Raw genomic sequence first — 16,349 nt, 5'->3', positions numbered from 1 at the left:
AGAGACATACTGTAACAGCACTCCAGCTGTCTTATGGGTTAACTTGCGCCCAGATAACATACTCCTTACTTGCTGGCCTAAGACCCTGGGTTTGTAACAGAGTAATTTATTTTCTTTGAGATTTGCAGACCACTGGCCTTGGAGAGTGAAGAACCAGAATCTTCCCAGGCCACAGAGGCCAGCAAGTCTGTTTGAAGCTGCCTCAGCTTTCTGATTAACCAAGTAATTTTTCTAGCAAAATGTTTTTCTTTTTTTAGGTCACATAAATGATCTCACTGACCTCCCTTTGTGCATCTGTAGACCTTGGCCTCCTTTGCAGAAAGAACAGAGTCTTCCTGCACATCACAAAACAGAAACCAGACCTTTGATGTAGCTGGTATCATCAAGGTCCCACGAAATCAAGAAATGTTGCAGGCAACTGCACTCCCTTTGCTGATTAACTTCTCTAAACCCCTTAAAAAAAAACCCTGAGCCAGGCTGAAACATCAGAGGTGATCTTTGGACAAGAGTCTGCCTTTCTCCCCAGGTGGCCGACCTCCTGAGTAAAGTTCATATTCCTTTTCAGTCAAAACTAGTCTCTTCAGGGGCACCTGGGTGGCTCAGTCAGTTGAGCTTCTGACTTTGGCTCAGGTCATGATCTCACGGCTCGTGAGTTCAAGCCCCGTGATTCTGTGTCTTCCCTTATTCTGCCCCTCCCCTACTCACACTCTGTCTCTCTCTCCCCCAAAAATAAAAAATAAAAAAGTTAAAAAAACCAAAAAACAAAAAACTAGTCTCTTCAGTAATGGCCTCTCAAGGGACAGGCAACAGAACTTGGGTACATGATCTCTAATAATCCCAAGTGCCAAAGATGTTGTGAATTTTAGACTATCTATGTCTAGAAGTTTTTTTTAAGCATATTTTTAACTAAATAGGTAATACAATCATCATCTCTTCTTTATTATTGATTGTGAATTAGTTACAGAATGGATATGATGTCAAAAATGACCCCAGGTATCTTCCCTGTGTTTCTGGACTGGGTGGAGTGCAGGGTTAATGTGCTGCTTTGTACTAAGAATGCACCACACCTTGATGCAATTTTCTGATGAGTACAAAGTACAAAGCAAGGATTAAATTATAGCGTTTATGCTGTCAGGACAATCAATCAACAGTTGCTTTTGAGCAACTTCTATATAAAAATCAAAGTGCTGAGTAGACAGGGAAAATGTATAGGACACAGCCACTGTATCCAAGAAGCTCCAAGTCTTAGAGTATAAGAAATCAGCCTCCTGTAGCAATAGAATTAAAATCAGTAATTAGTCACTGGGTTTTAGCTTCCCTTTGAGGTTCCCTCAGTCAAGAACCACTGATCCCTCCCCAGGGCATGCTTGACTCTAAGCAAAGCAGAAGTTCTTTCCCTTGATTTCTCATAACACAGACAAGACAACCTAGAACTTTCAAAGAACCAGCTACCAGTTCTGGCAATATTGCTTATTAGAAAACTCTAAAATATTTACTGTTAACCACCTCAAGTTTTAGATAAAATAGAATGAATATCCTTTTGATGCATATCTATGCTTGCAAGAAAGTAAAGAAAAAAATTCTGAAGTTCCATAATTTAAAGAAGAATTAAAAACCAAAACCAGATTAGGAAGTCCATAAGTGGATATGGCAGCTGCCTGAGAGCAAAGAGATTCACTTTCTAGAGGTTTGAAATCTAAGGTCATAGAGAAAAAGACACAATGTTGGAAGCAAACAAGACACAAGGAAACTTGCCTGCCTTCCTCTGGGCTTATGGTGGGAGTAGAAGGAGAGAATAAACCTTTAAAATTTATAGCCATGAGCATGTGCTTCATATTAGTTTTCCATTAATATAAAGTATACCACACATGTGGTCTAAGAGTGATTTGTCTTCTACCTTTCTTTGCAACACCTATGGGGTGACACTTACTCTTTTGGTTCAATACCCAGTTCCAGCCATCAATATACAGTCAAAGCAGGGAGAAGAAGGAAGGATGAAGAACAAAAAGGGGAAAGATTATGGGTCTATCCTTTAAAAAAGAATCCCAAAAATACTTCCACTGGCATCACATTGTCCAGAATTGTGTCATATTGTCACACTTAGCTGCAAGGGAGGCTGCAATATTTATTCTGGACACCTATGGCCCCAACTGAAAAATATGAGTTTTATTAGTGTAGAAAGAAGAAAGAATAGCTAGTGGAATAAGCAGATGGCACTAAATATATTTTTAAAAGAACCAAAAAGAGAAATCATGAACTGGAAGAAAGATACGTTGAAATAATTTAGAAGGCAGTGGTTTCTGGAATATAAAATGTAAAATTTCTACATACATCCAGTAAGAGTTCCTGAAAGAGGAGACAAAAAAAGAAAAAAAAAAGAATGAGTGAGTGAGAAAAATATTTGAAGAGATATTGGCTCTAAATTTTCAAGAATTGGGGCACCAGGGTGGCTCAGTCAGTTGAGCGACTGACTTCAGCTCAGGTCATGATCTCACGGTTTGTGAGTTCAAGCCCTGCATTGGACTCTGTGCTGACAGCTCAGAGCCTGAAGCCTGCTTCAGATTCTGTGTCTCCCTCTCTCTCTGCCTCTCCCCCACTCATGCTCTGTCTCTCTCTGTCTCAGAAATAAATAAACATTAAAAAAATAAAAAATAAAATAAATAAATTTTCAAGAATTAATGAAAGTCATGAATCCTCAGAAACAAATCTCAAGGGAAAATTGTAAAAAACACCAGAAATATGAAACCAATTACCTCAGAAATGACAGGCCAACAGAATCCTTCTCAACCATTAGTGTCAGAAAATAGTAAAAACAAGATCTTCAAAGTAATCCAAGACAACATATGTCAACCTGGAATTCTATATCTAGCTAAACTATCACTGGGTGAGGACCAAATTAAGATATTTTCAGATGAAGATTGGTTTTACTACTAATATAGTAGCTAAAAGAAATACCAAAGTATTTACTTCAGGAAGAAAGAAATTGAATCCAGAAAGAATGACCTGAGGCAGGCAATGGTGAGGAGGGAGGCAGGGAGATGAAATGTGGATAGAAACAAAGAAGCATTGACAGTATAAAATAGTAGAAGTAATGATGGCAATGAATGTAATGCAAAATGAGGACAATTAGAGTGCAATTAGAGGACAATTAGGTATTTAACTGTTCCAGAGTGTGTAAGTGTAAAGAACTGTCTAGCAGATGTGGAACTGAGTCCTGATCCCACAATAGGTGGCTTATTCCCACCATAGGTAGGTGTGAATTAAGATTTTCAACTCCAGTGCCCTCTGGCACCACAGGATAGATTTCTTAATAGATCCCTTACTTCCAAACTTCCTGCCCATTTTCTGTTGAGGATTAAAGATAATGGTGGCCTAGATAAAAAGAAAAGAGCAGAAAGGAAAGCCACTGGCAAGGAAAAAGCGACATAGCTTGGTGACTGGTTAGATACAAAATCAAGGGAAAGGAAGATATCAAATATTTTACTGCAGTTGTGAATGTAGATGGTGACAGTGGCCCCACCATCTGAAGTAAAGAAATATGAAGGGAAAAAATAGTTTGCCAGGTAGTTATGTTTCATATAAGGTGTGTCTGAGATATCCAAATGAGACCTTTCTATGAGAATTGGAGACTTTTTTTATCTGTAATTTGCAGGACATGTCATGGCTGGAGATAAAGATTTTGGAGACATCCAAGTAAAGGAATCATCCAGACTCCATCTTTCTGTCTGAAATCCTGACCAAGAGCCCCACACATATTAGGGCCTCGATAGAAGTGTGAGGAACTAGTGAATTAATAAGATTTCTCTATAGAAAGAGAAAGTCAGATGGCTGTAGGTTGAACTGAAGTTAGGTGCAAATGTAGAGTGGAGCTAGGAGAGAGAAGAAGAGAGAAGAAACTGTAAAGAAAAAGTCCAAAGGATCAGAAAGCCCTGAGGGAAGGGCAGTGTCATGAAGGGAGGGACAGAAGCTGATCAACAGTGGGAATGCTGCATGAGGGTTAGTGTCCTGGGCCCTGGGGAAAAAACCACCTGGTAACCCTGGAGTGAAGCCATCTAGCATAATGGATGATGGGACAGCATTAGTCAGTGAGATTAAAAAAGATATATAAACACAAGATACAACAATGAATGGCACTCTTTGAAATTTGGGGAAGACAGAAGATAGTTGAGCGTGATAGCTAGAGGTGAAGATAATACCCCATTTTTAAGCCAAGATAACTTTAGTATGTTTGCAAACAGGGGAGAGAACTAATGAGCCCCCAAATGTCAAGGTTCATCATGACTTCAGGATAAAGTTCCAGCAGCCATGGGTAGTTGTACAAGGCCCTGCCTTATCTATTCCCTGACCAGCTGTATAATCTCACCTGCCCAGACTTCCTTGAGCTCCAGCCATGCCAAACTCTTTGCTACAAAACACATGCTCACCTCTCCGGCCCTTGCACTTAAAGTTGTTTACTTTAACTTAAACATTTTTTCCCATCCTCTCAGCCTGGAAAACTCCTACACATTCTTCAGGTCCAAACTGAAGCAGTACCTTTTGCCAATCCCTCAGCAGAATGAGCATTTCTGTTTCTGTGGTGCAAATTTCATGTGCTGACATCAAGCACTTATCACATTACGCTGTAATGTGATATTTGACTCCCTCTCCCACTACTGGAAATTGAGTTACTTGCTTATATTATACAGTACCTAGCATATTGTAAGTGGCCAATAAATTTTTAATTAATGAAAGACTGCAGTTATTAGTGAACAAAATCACTGAGAGGAGGGGGATAGAGGAAGGAGTTAATGTCTAACTTTGGGTGCACATAATCACATTTAATATACATTAAAAATAGCCTTTGAAGACTGAAAATTAAGTTTCTAAACATGCAGAGTTGAGATAACTACATTACTGGCAAAGATATATTCTTTTTTTAAATATTTATTTTGGGAAGAGTGCAAGCGGGGAAGGGGCAGAGAGAGGGGTACAGAGGATCCAAAATGGGCTCTGCACAGACAGGCTAACAGCAGCAAGCCCGTTGTGGGGCTTGAACTCAGGAACCACAAGATCATGACCTAAGCCGAAGTGGGACGCTCAACCCACTGAGCCACCCAGGTGCCCCTAGTATATTCTTAGGAATGATATATACCATTAAGTGAGATACATTAGAAGCCATAGCTCTTGCCCTGATGCAGTGTCTGTAAGAGAAGAGGAGATACTTGCTTTTCCGGGATGGACACATTCTGAGGCAAGTTGACATACTTGGGATTTATCAGAGCCAAATCATTGTGATCTGCTACAATGTCATTCACAGAAGAGAGGATGTTGTCCTTAGTCACTATGAATGCCAGTTTTCCTGTTCAACCTGTTCCACCTGGTCCAGATGAAACTGCTATCCAGCCAGATGGAATCTTACCATAACTGTTCAATCCTTTAAAGATGCCAAGATGGATCTTGCAATGGGAGGGAAGTCCCGTGTGACTAACCTGATCTAGATGACATCCTTTAGCTTCTGAAACTCTGCCCTGTTGTGGCTCCCCTCCACCTGGATTTCTAGAACTTGATACCTTAAAATAGACTTAAAGACTGTCTAGTCCAAATCTTGACTAATTTCTCTGACTTCATCACTTTTGCCCTCTTCATTTGGAACTCAACCTCTTCTGAACTGCTCAATTTCTCCCTCAACTCAACTCTTGACTTTCAGTGTTGCCCATTCATTCATTCACTCACTCACTCACTTAGCACATATTTATTGAGTGTTTTCAATGTCCCAGTCCCTGTTTTTCATGCTGAGTTTGCTCCAATGAATATGACAGACTAGGTCTGTGTTCTCTCAATAATTTTGACTGTTTAGGTGGGACCACATCTATTCCCAAGGATTTTGTTCACCTCTGTTTGGCTTATTACTATATGTTTACCTCTGTTTTCAAGGATTCTATGCTTACAGCTCCAGCCTCACATCCTGTGTCTTGTCAGTATCTCAAACTCAACATGTCCTGGACCAAACTTACCCTCTTCCTCCCACACCACTCCTGACTTTCTGCTTTGTCAATGATACCGTCATTTCCCTGTCACTAGGCACAAGACCCCAGAGACACCCTAACCACTTACTCTTCTTTGGTCCCAATACATCACCCAATTCTGTCTCTTTTTCTTCCTTCCAGACAAATGCTTTCCACATCTGTCATATCCTTTTCTTACACACTGCGATGTACTGAGTTTGTGTCCTCATTTCAAGCCAGACCTATTGCACGTTCCCACAGATACAATATTCTATATTCTCTCTATTCACTTCTCCCTCTAGAGCATCCTAGTCAGTGCTGCCTAATTAATTTTAGGGTCATGTCAGAGAATACTTTAAGGGTTATGTAGACCAGCTGCTATCTTTCTAAAGTACTTCTTCCAAAGCCATTTTCCTACCATCACACTATAAATATGTACAGTCTCAACTCCTTTGTCGCTCAAAACCTTCTATGAGCTGGTTTCATCCCTCCTTCTCTGAGAATGTGTCCTGATAGTCTTTCTACACAACCACATCCCCCTTGGATCTCCTTTCTCCTCCTTCTGTTCAAACTTGAAATTATTCCCCTGCTTCCCAGAAATTCATACCATAGCTCAGTGTTCAGAATATTGGCTTACAGACGGACATATCCAGTATAAGCCCTGTTCTGCCAGTTATAAGCTGTGCAACAACCTTAGAATGGTTACCTAACAGCTGTGTGTCTCAACTTTCTTATCAACAAAATGTAGGGGGAAACTTAGTTGTGGAATAATTGTGAGGATTAAGTGAAATAATGCCCAGATCACAACATATGATCCATCTCAGTATCAAATCTGTGTGCCCACCAGCTGGAATTCTGAGTGACTTCCCTAGTAGTGAAAGTTTTTAATGGACCCATGTAACTGAGTACCCCTCAAACACTGTAGCCTCAGGCTTTCCTGCTCTGTGCAATGGCTCCCACATTTTCTGCTCATATACTACTTCCTCAGAAAGGCCTTCTCTGGTCTTTACCTAAAATCCCCATGCACCTCCATTTAATGTCTATACTCCATCTTCTTTATTTTCATCATAGCACTTTTCACCATGTGAAATAATCTTTCATTCTCACTTTCTTGTCTGTCTTTGCCCTAGAAGGTGAGTCCCCATGGCACATCCACACAGGCAGGTTCATAGGTGGATCTACATGGATAGGGTCCTCACAGAAGGCCCACATGGGCAGGCCCACAGGAGTGAGTCCACATAGGCAGGGTCCACACAGGTGAGTCCCCATGGCAGGTCCACATGGACAGATTCACATGGCAGGGTCCACACAGGTCCACATGGTTTCATTGTCTGCCCCCAGCACATGAACAGCATCTGACACATTTGAGTAAATGAACCAAAGAATCCCAGCCTCTCTGAAGTGCCCCCATCCTCAGACCCAGCTCAGATCCCTCCTCCCACAAGTTCTCGTGAATAACCCAGTCTACAGTAATTTGCCTCATATGAAGCTCTGTGACAAATCCTTGTCTAAATTCAGTCGAATCCCTATAGCCATTGTCTATGCCATGTTCAGCTTACGATGCTTCTTGTGTTATTAAGTGTAGTCAGCATTCGAATATGAAGTCATTTCTTGTACATGATGTTATCATTCATACCTTATATGATTATTTAGCATATTTCCTGAATCAGACTACAAATTCCTTGAGGCCAAGACATACTCTTGCATATCTCCTAGACTAGTCTGGCACAACACTTTACATGTGATGCACTAACAAGCATTCATTTATTGACCTCTAATAGGTACCTGGCATAGTTTGGGATGCTAAGGATGCACTGTCCCTAAATAATTAATTGGGGGACGTTATTCAATTATCTCAATGTGTAGGTTAAAAAGAAGTGGCTCTTGGCTCTCTTGGAAGGCATTAGAAGGCCTTTCCAGAGACTGTCACTTGTTGGATGAATAACCTCAAATGGGTCATGAACTCTTGGAGACGGGCCTGTTAAACAGAGATGTATCTTACAGAATCATAAAAGAGATAAGTAATAACACCTTATAAGCTGCTAATTTCTATGTAAACAGCTGTCGTTACCATTACCATTATAATAACACAATTTTGGCTGAAACTGAAGCCCTTGTTACTGTCTTATCCACAGATAATAAGACATCTGACTCTGGCTGTCACCGTGTACTGAGTGACAACTTTGGGTAGGACCTCACAACGCCGAAGGCCAGCATCCCAGCCTGCGTTTCCAGGGGGGGTGCTGCCACCTCACAGGGAGCACCTGCCGGGCACTATGGCTTTCCCTGCTGCCAGAAGTTAGAAAAGGCTGGGGGGCTGTGAGTACAGGGCTCCAGACCATCCAGAGCAGCTCCCCATGTTTCTATAATAAAACTATTATTCGAATGTCCAAATCTCTGTCATCAAACCCCCTTGATGTAGCCTGCTGGGACCAGGGATACGTGAGCTTGGCAGTACTACCACCCACAGCCAGGCATTTGATCCTTACAAATATGCCTCAGGTACAAAGCTGTGTACTCCCATTCAGATGCACATGTCTCTCAGTAATTCCCTGCCTTTCTTCCCCCAAACTCGGGCCTCAGCTTCCTGTGCAAGGATCAGCTCCCACCTTCAGTCTGGCTGCACTCTGTCTATTCTGAGTGTTCTCTTCCCACCTCGCCCATCCACCGAGGCCTGGGGTTTGTTGCTACAACACACATCAAGGATATGGGAAGGGCAGGTCCACAAGTGATACCATCTGTAAACAGTTTCCACAAGTCACCCTCCACTGAGAATCACAGAATCTCAGAGGTGGAAGCAGGAGCCCCTCCCACTCAGAGCAGGGCTGTCCTTCAGAGGCTTCCCAATGGGGGTCATTGGCTCCACTCTAAATATCCTGGATGAATCAATGAACCATCTCTGACCTCACCTCTGAGCAAATACTTTTGCTGGGTGGATGCCATGACAGAGCGTGCTAGTCATGGGGCTACCGATGGAGCGGTACCAAGAAGCCAAGCTTCAATTTTCCATGAGTGCAGTGCGGGTGTGTCCATAGAGGTCTGAGTGTGCCTTCCCCTGGATGACAGTGACTTCGAAGGCAGTAGATTATGATGCTGCATCTGAAAACACAGACTTCGAAATCAGACAGGTACTGGTTCAAATCTCATCTCCCTCACTCACCTTCAAGGGGCCTTGGACATTCACTAGCTGTGTGACTTTGGCCAAGTAACTGAAACTCTCTGAACCCATTTTCTCAGATTTAAAAAATGGAGGAAATGAAGTCTACATTTTGAGATTATCACAGGGATTAGATGAGACAATATATGGAAAGTGCCTAGCCCTGTGCCTAAAACAAAGGAAGTGCCCAATAAGTGGTAGCTATTGTTCCTATCATTACGGCCATTATTATCACCTTCTCCATTTCGAACCAGTCAACACCTGCAGAGGATGTCTTTCTTCTTGTTTCCTCTTTCCTGAAATGAGTGGATAAAATCAATACCCACAGGTGTGGGTTTCAGACCTCAGGATGACCCCACCACCACCATCACAACCACCTCTAGAGAATGACAACCCCATGTTTCTGAGCATGCCCATCCCCCACCCCACAGAGTCCCAAATGTCCATGGCTCCTGGTGGGGCCTCAGCTGCATGGATGAGGCCTGGAGAGAGAGCTTCCCAGGCCCCTGGAAGTTTCCACTTGAAAAAGTTTCCCCATCCAGCAAGGAAAGTAGTGGGTCTATGATCCTGTGTGGCTTGCCTGATTCCAAAGCCTCAGAGAATTGCAGACCCAAACCAAGGCTCTGGAAGGTTTCAGGAACCAGGCAGAGCAGTTAGGAGCATAAGCCCTGGAATGGGGCACCCAGTCTTCATCATGCACTGGCTGAAAGATTCTGAGCAAGTTACTTATCCTCAGTTTCTCTTATGTAAAATGGGGTAGCAGCACCTACCTCACTGAGTCATTGTGAGAATGCCATGAGGTCATGCATGTCACGTCAAGTCCTTAGAACACTGCCTGGCTCCACCGTGATTTCTGCTATCATAATTAAGTACCAGAAAGCCACTCTTGTTCAGGCATGAATTTGACTTTTCTCCCTTTCACGCATGCCAAGCCCAGGGCTAAGTGAAAGGTAGTGGTTGGGGTAACAGAACATGATAATAAACACACAAAAGAAAGAATAGGAAATAAAGTGTTCTCAGGAGGTAGCAGCTTTATTACGACATGGATATTTATTAAGCACCTACTGTGTGCAAGCCCCTGCCGACAGTAGGCTCCATTATCCCACCCGTGGCATTTAGGTTCCCGGGGAGGATAATCACACGGGGGGTCAGAGTGTTCGGTGGGGCTGCGAACAGGGTAGCTCTTGGAATATCCGGTGCAGGTAGGTTGACAAGCGGAACACTCCGACCCAGCCCCGTGCGAGAGCACAGCGAAGTGACAGGCGGCGGGACTCCACGGGGGGCGGGGAACCGCAGGGCTCAGCAGGGGCCTCAGCAGCCTCCGCAGCAGCCTTGGCGCTGGGCATTGCTGGAGCTCTGTGACCTCTGGCTGCCACCCCCACAGCAGCCGCAGCACCCACTCCGGCGCTGTCGGCGGCGCCTCCTGGGGAAGCAGCCGCAACCGCCGGAGCCGCAGCAGCCCCCGGAGCCGCAGCAGCCGCCGGAGCCGCAGCAGCCCTCCCCGCAGTCGCAGCAGGAGGATGAGGCTGCGGGCACAGGGTCGGGGACCGGAGCCGGACACGGAGAGGGACCCTGGGCAGACCCCTTGGAAAAGCCTTTGGCGGAAGCCGTGCTCTGCTGGGAGGACATGGTGAGGCTCAGCTAGTCACGGTGAACCTGAAAGACGAGAAGAAGCCTTTTACAGGCGAGCAGGCCTTTTCCTCCCAACTACTGAACTTAGGGCTTTAGCGCTCTGGCTCTGTGAGCGAGCAAGCCTGCCGGTGCAGGGGAGAAAAGAGTGGAACAAACACACCCCAGCCGGGTGTTTCCAGTGAGTTAAATGGGCATAGGGCAAAGAAACAGTCTGCGGAGTCAGCGGGCTTCCATTGTCTCCGACTAAAATGAAGACCACCCGTGTTCTCCACAGTGGAAACTAAAGAGGATGTGGTGGCAACTTATCTGCACGACCCAGTCCAAACTCTTCCTTTGGCTCTTTTCACTTCCCAACCCCCACTTCTCTGTGGCCACAGACCTCCAAGTGCTGTTGCCACAGTTATCAGCATCGTGTAAACACTCCATCAGTTAGAAAATGCCTAAATCACACGTGAGGACCTGCTACCTGGGTCTAAAGAATCAGCAAATACCAGAAGCATGTCCTGGTCATCATCCCTGCCTATACCTCTCATTCTCCACAAGCACAGGAACAAGAGTGTGCCTGGATGCATTGTGGTGTAGAGGATGGAAATATATCCCACTCCAGGGAGCCAAAGACCTGGATTCTAGCCACATTCTGCTACAGACGTGCTAAGTAACCTTGCAGAAGTCACCATCCCATCGGGCCTCCATGACCTCACTGGTACCATGAGAGGGTGTCTCAGTTGAAGCCTAAGGCACTTTCCAGGGCTCTCTTTCCACATCTACCTGCTGGCTGTGCTCTGTCTTCTCCTGCCCTCTGCCTTCAACTCTTCCAGAGCTCCTCCCCCAAGTCCCCCTTGGAGACTTACCAGACCCTAGCTCCGCAGGAAGACTCTCTCAGTTCTCCACCTGGAATGGGGCACCTGCTAGGCAGTGGACTGAGCAGTGTCCAGCCAGAGAACCTTTTATAAGATTGTAGTCAGGCACTGCCTCTTGGGAGGGGCCCATTTCCCAATAGACATGGTCAGCTGATGCTCACATCCCAGAGACATTCATCACTCAGGTAGCACCGTAGGTGGTGCACGTGGGCATTCAAGTCACTTCACAGAGGTGCCAGGATTGCTGTGGTGTGTTTACTTTCCAAACAAGAGACTGTCCATGGCTGGGAGGGCTGTGTGTGCTACGGGAAGGCATAGGGGCTCAAGTGAGGTGGGGTCTGGGGCCTCTCTTTGGGACCTGTTCTCTTTGCCCTCTTCCGCAAAGTACATGCACACACACACACACACACACACAGTCCCCCGTTCTCACACCCATCTCTGTGTAGTCATTTACTTGGTTTTGGTAGTTTACTTACTTTATTATCTTGCTTTGCAAAGGTCTTTGCTCCTTAAGTCAGGCCACAGGCTATGTGAAAAGCCTACTGAGCTTCACTTAGAAGCTTCCAGAGCACACTAAGTGAAGATGATGGTGGGGATATGCCTATGAGAATCCCAGTGGCAATTTCGCTCTGTCACTGGAAGCAGGATGAAAAACCCAGGCCAAGCTATGGGACCATTAAGACCAGACAAGCTGTGATTGTAGTCAGGTTGTCATATCCCCATACAGCCCTGGAGGCCTAAGAGTAAATGTGTGCAGAACTCAGGCCCAATTGCAAAATGCTAAGCCAACCTGTGGGACTAGTTGCCTCTTACTCCCTAATCCTACCAAAATCCTTCTGAAAGTAGGTTCTCCTTGGGGCACGAGCCAATGGAAAAAGGAAGGAAGGAAGGGAGGGAGGAAGGGAGGGAGACAGGGAGGAAGGAAGGAAGGAAAGAAGGGAGGAAGGGAGGGAGGGAGGGAGGGAGGGAGGAAGGGAGGAAGGAAAGAAGGAAGGGAGGGAGGGAGGAAGGAAGGAAGGAAGGAAGGAAGGAAGGAAGGAAAGAAGGAAGGGAAGAAGGGAGAGAGGGAGGGAAGACAGGCCAGTCCTTTCCCAAGGTCCAAAGTGTCCATGAAAAATGGTGCTCTTAGAATAACTAAGTTTTAAGAACAGGGACAATTTGGAGGTCAACTGGCTTCAGAACTTCTTAATCAATGCAAGCATCCACAACCATAAAAATGAGATAAAAGGGAAACCAAAGACTAAGAATTCAAGAGTTGGTGGTGAGAGATAGGTTGGAGGTGAGTGAGCTGGGTGTGGCATGGTGGAACAGACAAGAAAAGGTAAGTCATGAAAGATATCATTTCATTTAACATGCCTTTAGAGCCTGATTAACAGGTTGCATGTACTCAGGGGTACCTGTTGATGAGTACAGGTGAGACATCCCAAAAGGTGAGGTCGCATTAGACTAGAGAAGGAAGTAATGAAGTAACAAGGCCTCTGGAGACAGGATCTCTTCTGGAAGTGATGTGGGTAAGTGTACAATTGCTATATGGATTTGCTGTACATTATGTGCTAACTTACTTCCCCCATCACCGTTAACTCCTTTCAGAGGAAAAGGTAATTTTTCTGGTCTATAAAAGGCTGATTTGGGATTGTCATTCCTATTGTAAACTTTCTGAGTATCTCCCAAAGGAATCAGCCTATTTCTGAAGAAAATGGAAAACTCACCACAGTGGCTATAAAGCCCCCCTGTTCCCCCTCTCCCCCTCACCACACACACACTGACCACATGGAGACAGTTTTCGGCAGACAAGGACATCCTTCTTGCTTCTCTGCTCAGACCCATACTCAGGCTTTCTGGATCCAGGGAAAATGGGCTCAGACCTTTCATACCTGCCTCCTAAACTCACCTCCCCAAAACTAACTCACCCCGCAAGCTCTTCTTTCTGGTAACTGATGGGAGCACCTGGGCTTATAATCACCAGAAAAGTAAAGGGTGTTTATTTAATGGAGCCCAGAATGAGCACATTAGGCGAACTTACCCCCACACCTAGGAGAAAAAGTCTTCTTTAAACTATCACCCACGCTTGAAGGAAACCCACCCAGAGTAGGTCATCTCACTGTGACCTTTCTGGGTACCACCATTCTTCACTCTGAAAGCCCATTTCTGACTCCCCTCATGCAAAGCTTGTGTCAGGGTGACTGTCTCAGACATGATTCTTTCCTACAAGCTTAAAGTGTCCTAATTCACAGCATGAAAGGTGATATTGTTTCCCAGAGGTCTCAGAAGATTCAGGGCCAAAATCTTCTTCCCAAACTGAATTGTAAAGTATTCACTTGCACTTAAGAGAACAGCAGAGGAGAGGGCTTGATGGAGGAGGTAAGTGGGAGAGGTGAACAAGACATGATCAGGAGGCCGTGACATCAGGAATAAAAAGCTTTATTGTACAGAGGAAGCAGCTTCATAACTGGACTCCAACACCAAGTCCCCCAAAGATCTGTGTCCGAGAGGGAATCAGGCTAGTGAACGTTGAGGTTAAACCTCAAGACCTCACAGCCATGGACTGGACATGGGTGGGACGAAGAGGGAAACCCAGAACATTTCAGAAGCCCTTCCATCCTTGCCTTCTGTTCTTCCAAATGGAGGAAGAGAAGTCTCAGGCTGGGTGGGTCTTCGGCACTTTGGCTCCTCCAGTGCTGTTCTTCAGTGATCCTTGGGGACCAGGGTCAGCAGCAGCCCCCGGAGCAGCAGCTGGAGTCCCCAGAGCTGTGGCAGCAGCTGGAGCCTCCAGAATGGCCACCACCACCACCACCACAGCAGTCAGAGCTCTGGTGTCGGTGTCGAAGAGATCGGCGGGGCCTGTGGTGGCTCAGGCAGCAGCCCCCACCCCCGGAGCTGCAGCAGCCCCCGCCCCCAGAGCTGCAGCAGCCCCCGCCCCCGGAGCTGGAGCCACAGCAGGAAACTGGAGGTAGGCAAGGGGCTGGACACTTAGGGGGGCATTTGGGGGGGCACTTGGGAGGGCACTTGGGGGGGCACTTGGGGGGGCACTTGGGGGGGCACTTGGGAGGGGGCTGGCACTGCTGCTGGTTCTGCTGGCAGGACATCTTGGCAGGAACTGAATGAGGCTGAAAAACAATATGTCATTTCAAGTTCAACCAGCCCAAGGTAACTTCCCCACATTTAAAACTGAACTATGAATTCAGGAAATTCCATCTTTATGATGATCACATTTTTAAACCCAATCTCCCAAAATCAATTATAAGAAATATGCAAAAAGGTTTCAACCTGAGAACTCCATAATTTCAAAATGAATTCCTTATAGTTTCAAAAAGACACCAATCTTTCTTTCCCTTCCCCTACCTTCCGCCCTCCCTCTCCAACAGAATCCTCCCATCCAAATCCTCTTTTCTCCTTGTCTTTCTGAAGACTGTCCTCAGCCTCCACCAAGGGCTACACTCTGCCTGAAACACCAGCACCAAGAGTCCTCCTGGTCCTCAAGATGCATTTTACCTGGCTCAAGCACTGGAGATCACCCAGGATTCAGGTGGACTGAGGTGCTGTTAGAAGCTTCCACCTTTTATATAGGTTCAGCTCTGACCTGGTATCAGGAGGTGTGGACCAAGTGCGGGATGCTAATAGCATCTTTCACAAGGGGCACGTGTGACTACCCTCCCTTCACATCCCAGGGACCCAAGTCCTCCCTCCGTAAGCATGTCAACTATTACCTTGTCGGGAAGCTCCCCTGAGAATTGCAGGCCACTAGGATAGTGATGGTGCTTTGTGGATTGCACACCACATGTTAGCCTCACAGGCAGCTCTGCTATGCTCCCTGTTTCCTGAGCTGGGTCAGTGGACTTCTAGACCTCAGGGATGAAGAGAAGGTCTCTCTTCTCTTTGGTTTGAAAATGGAAGGAAAAATTCCCAAGATGGAAATCAAATAGCTCTTTTTAGAATAAGATTTAGAGATCCAGAATAAAATGCCAGGCCCAAGCCAATGATCTAATGTGGCTTTTTCATTCTTAGATGATGCCATAACCCAGACTAAGAATGCTTGATATCTCAGTGATGTCATTTTAGTCAGATCTAACGCAGATGGTGTGGGTGGTTGGGCTTCTCTCCTTACCTGAACTTGGCACACCAAGAGAACTCTCAAATAGCACTGGTTCAGCACTAACAATCCCTTTGAAAGGGTAGAAGAAGTCTAGGAATGGGGTGGGGGGTGCTTCTGGGTGGCTCAGTCGGTTAAGCATCCAATTTAGGCTCAGGTCATGATCTCACACCTTGGGAGTTTGAGCCCTGCATCAGGCTCTGTGCTGACAGCTCAGAGCCTGGAGCCTGCTTTGGATTCTGTGTCTCCCTCTCTCTCTGCTCCTCCCCTGCTCGCTCTGTCTTTCTCTCTCTCTCAAAAATAAATGAACATTAAAAATTTTTTTTAAAAAAGAAATCTAGGAATGACTTCTTTTTCCACATATTGTTCTAAATATATGGTTCTAAATAAGACATCTTTGGACAGCCCAAGGTGAGGTGGCAAGGACCGGGTGTATGCTGAGGGTGGAAGAAGGGAACTAGACTCATGGAGGTTGCCAGAACTGAGGCATCAGTTCTGGTCATCCCTAAGAAAATAACATCCAACCCAGGAAGATCCTTTTTGCCGAAATGACCTTCAGATGAGGGTGAGGAAGGAAGAATATATAGTTTTTACATGGAATCCACAGCTTTTTTTCTCTAAAAACA

General features: G+C 45.5%; 1 protein-coding gene and 1 non-coding gene across 2 annotated transcripts; both read right to left on the bottom strand.

Annotated features, from left to right (window-relative positions):
- Nucleotides 1-10,147: 10,147 nt before the first annotated feature.
- CRCT1 (cysteine rich C-terminal 1) lies at nt 10,148-11,722 on the bottom strand. The gene is made up of 2 exons (XM_006935165.4): nt 11,625-11,722; nt 10,148-10,797 (listed from the first exon to the last, which is right to left on the bottom strand). The coding sequence occupies exon 2, from the start codon at nt 10,768-10,770 to the stop codon at nt 10,453-10,455; it is 318 nt and encodes a 105-aa protein (XP_006935227.3). The 5' UTR covers nt 10,771-10,797; nt 11,625-11,722; the 3' UTR covers nt 10,148-10,452.
- Nucleotides 11,723-14,038: 2,316 nt separating this feature from the next.
- On the bottom strand, nt 14,039-15,308 carry LOC109503119. The gene is made up of 2 exons (XR_006583762.1): nt 15,126-15,308; nt 14,039-14,740 (listed from the first exon to the last, which is right to left on the bottom strand). It is a non-coding gene; the product is annotated as an uncharacterized LOC109503119 (transcript).
- Between the last annotated feature and the right edge of the window lie 1,041 nt (nt 15,309-16,349).

Source organism: Felis catus, chromosome C1 (genome assembly GCF_018350175.1).
Source record: "Felis catus isolate Fca126 chromosome C1, F.catus_Fca126_mat1.0, whole genome shotgun sequence".
NCBI lineage: Eukaryota > Metazoa > Chordata > Mammalia > Carnivora > Felidae > Felis > Felis catus.
This window is presented reverse-complemented; position numbering and strand designations above follow the sequence as displayed.

Excerpts from the sequence above, each read along its gene's own strand:
- CRCT1 (XM_006935165.4), bottom strand. The coding sequence starts at position 10,770 with ATGTCCTCCCAGCAGAGCACGGCTTCCGCCAAAGGCTTTTCCAAGGGG.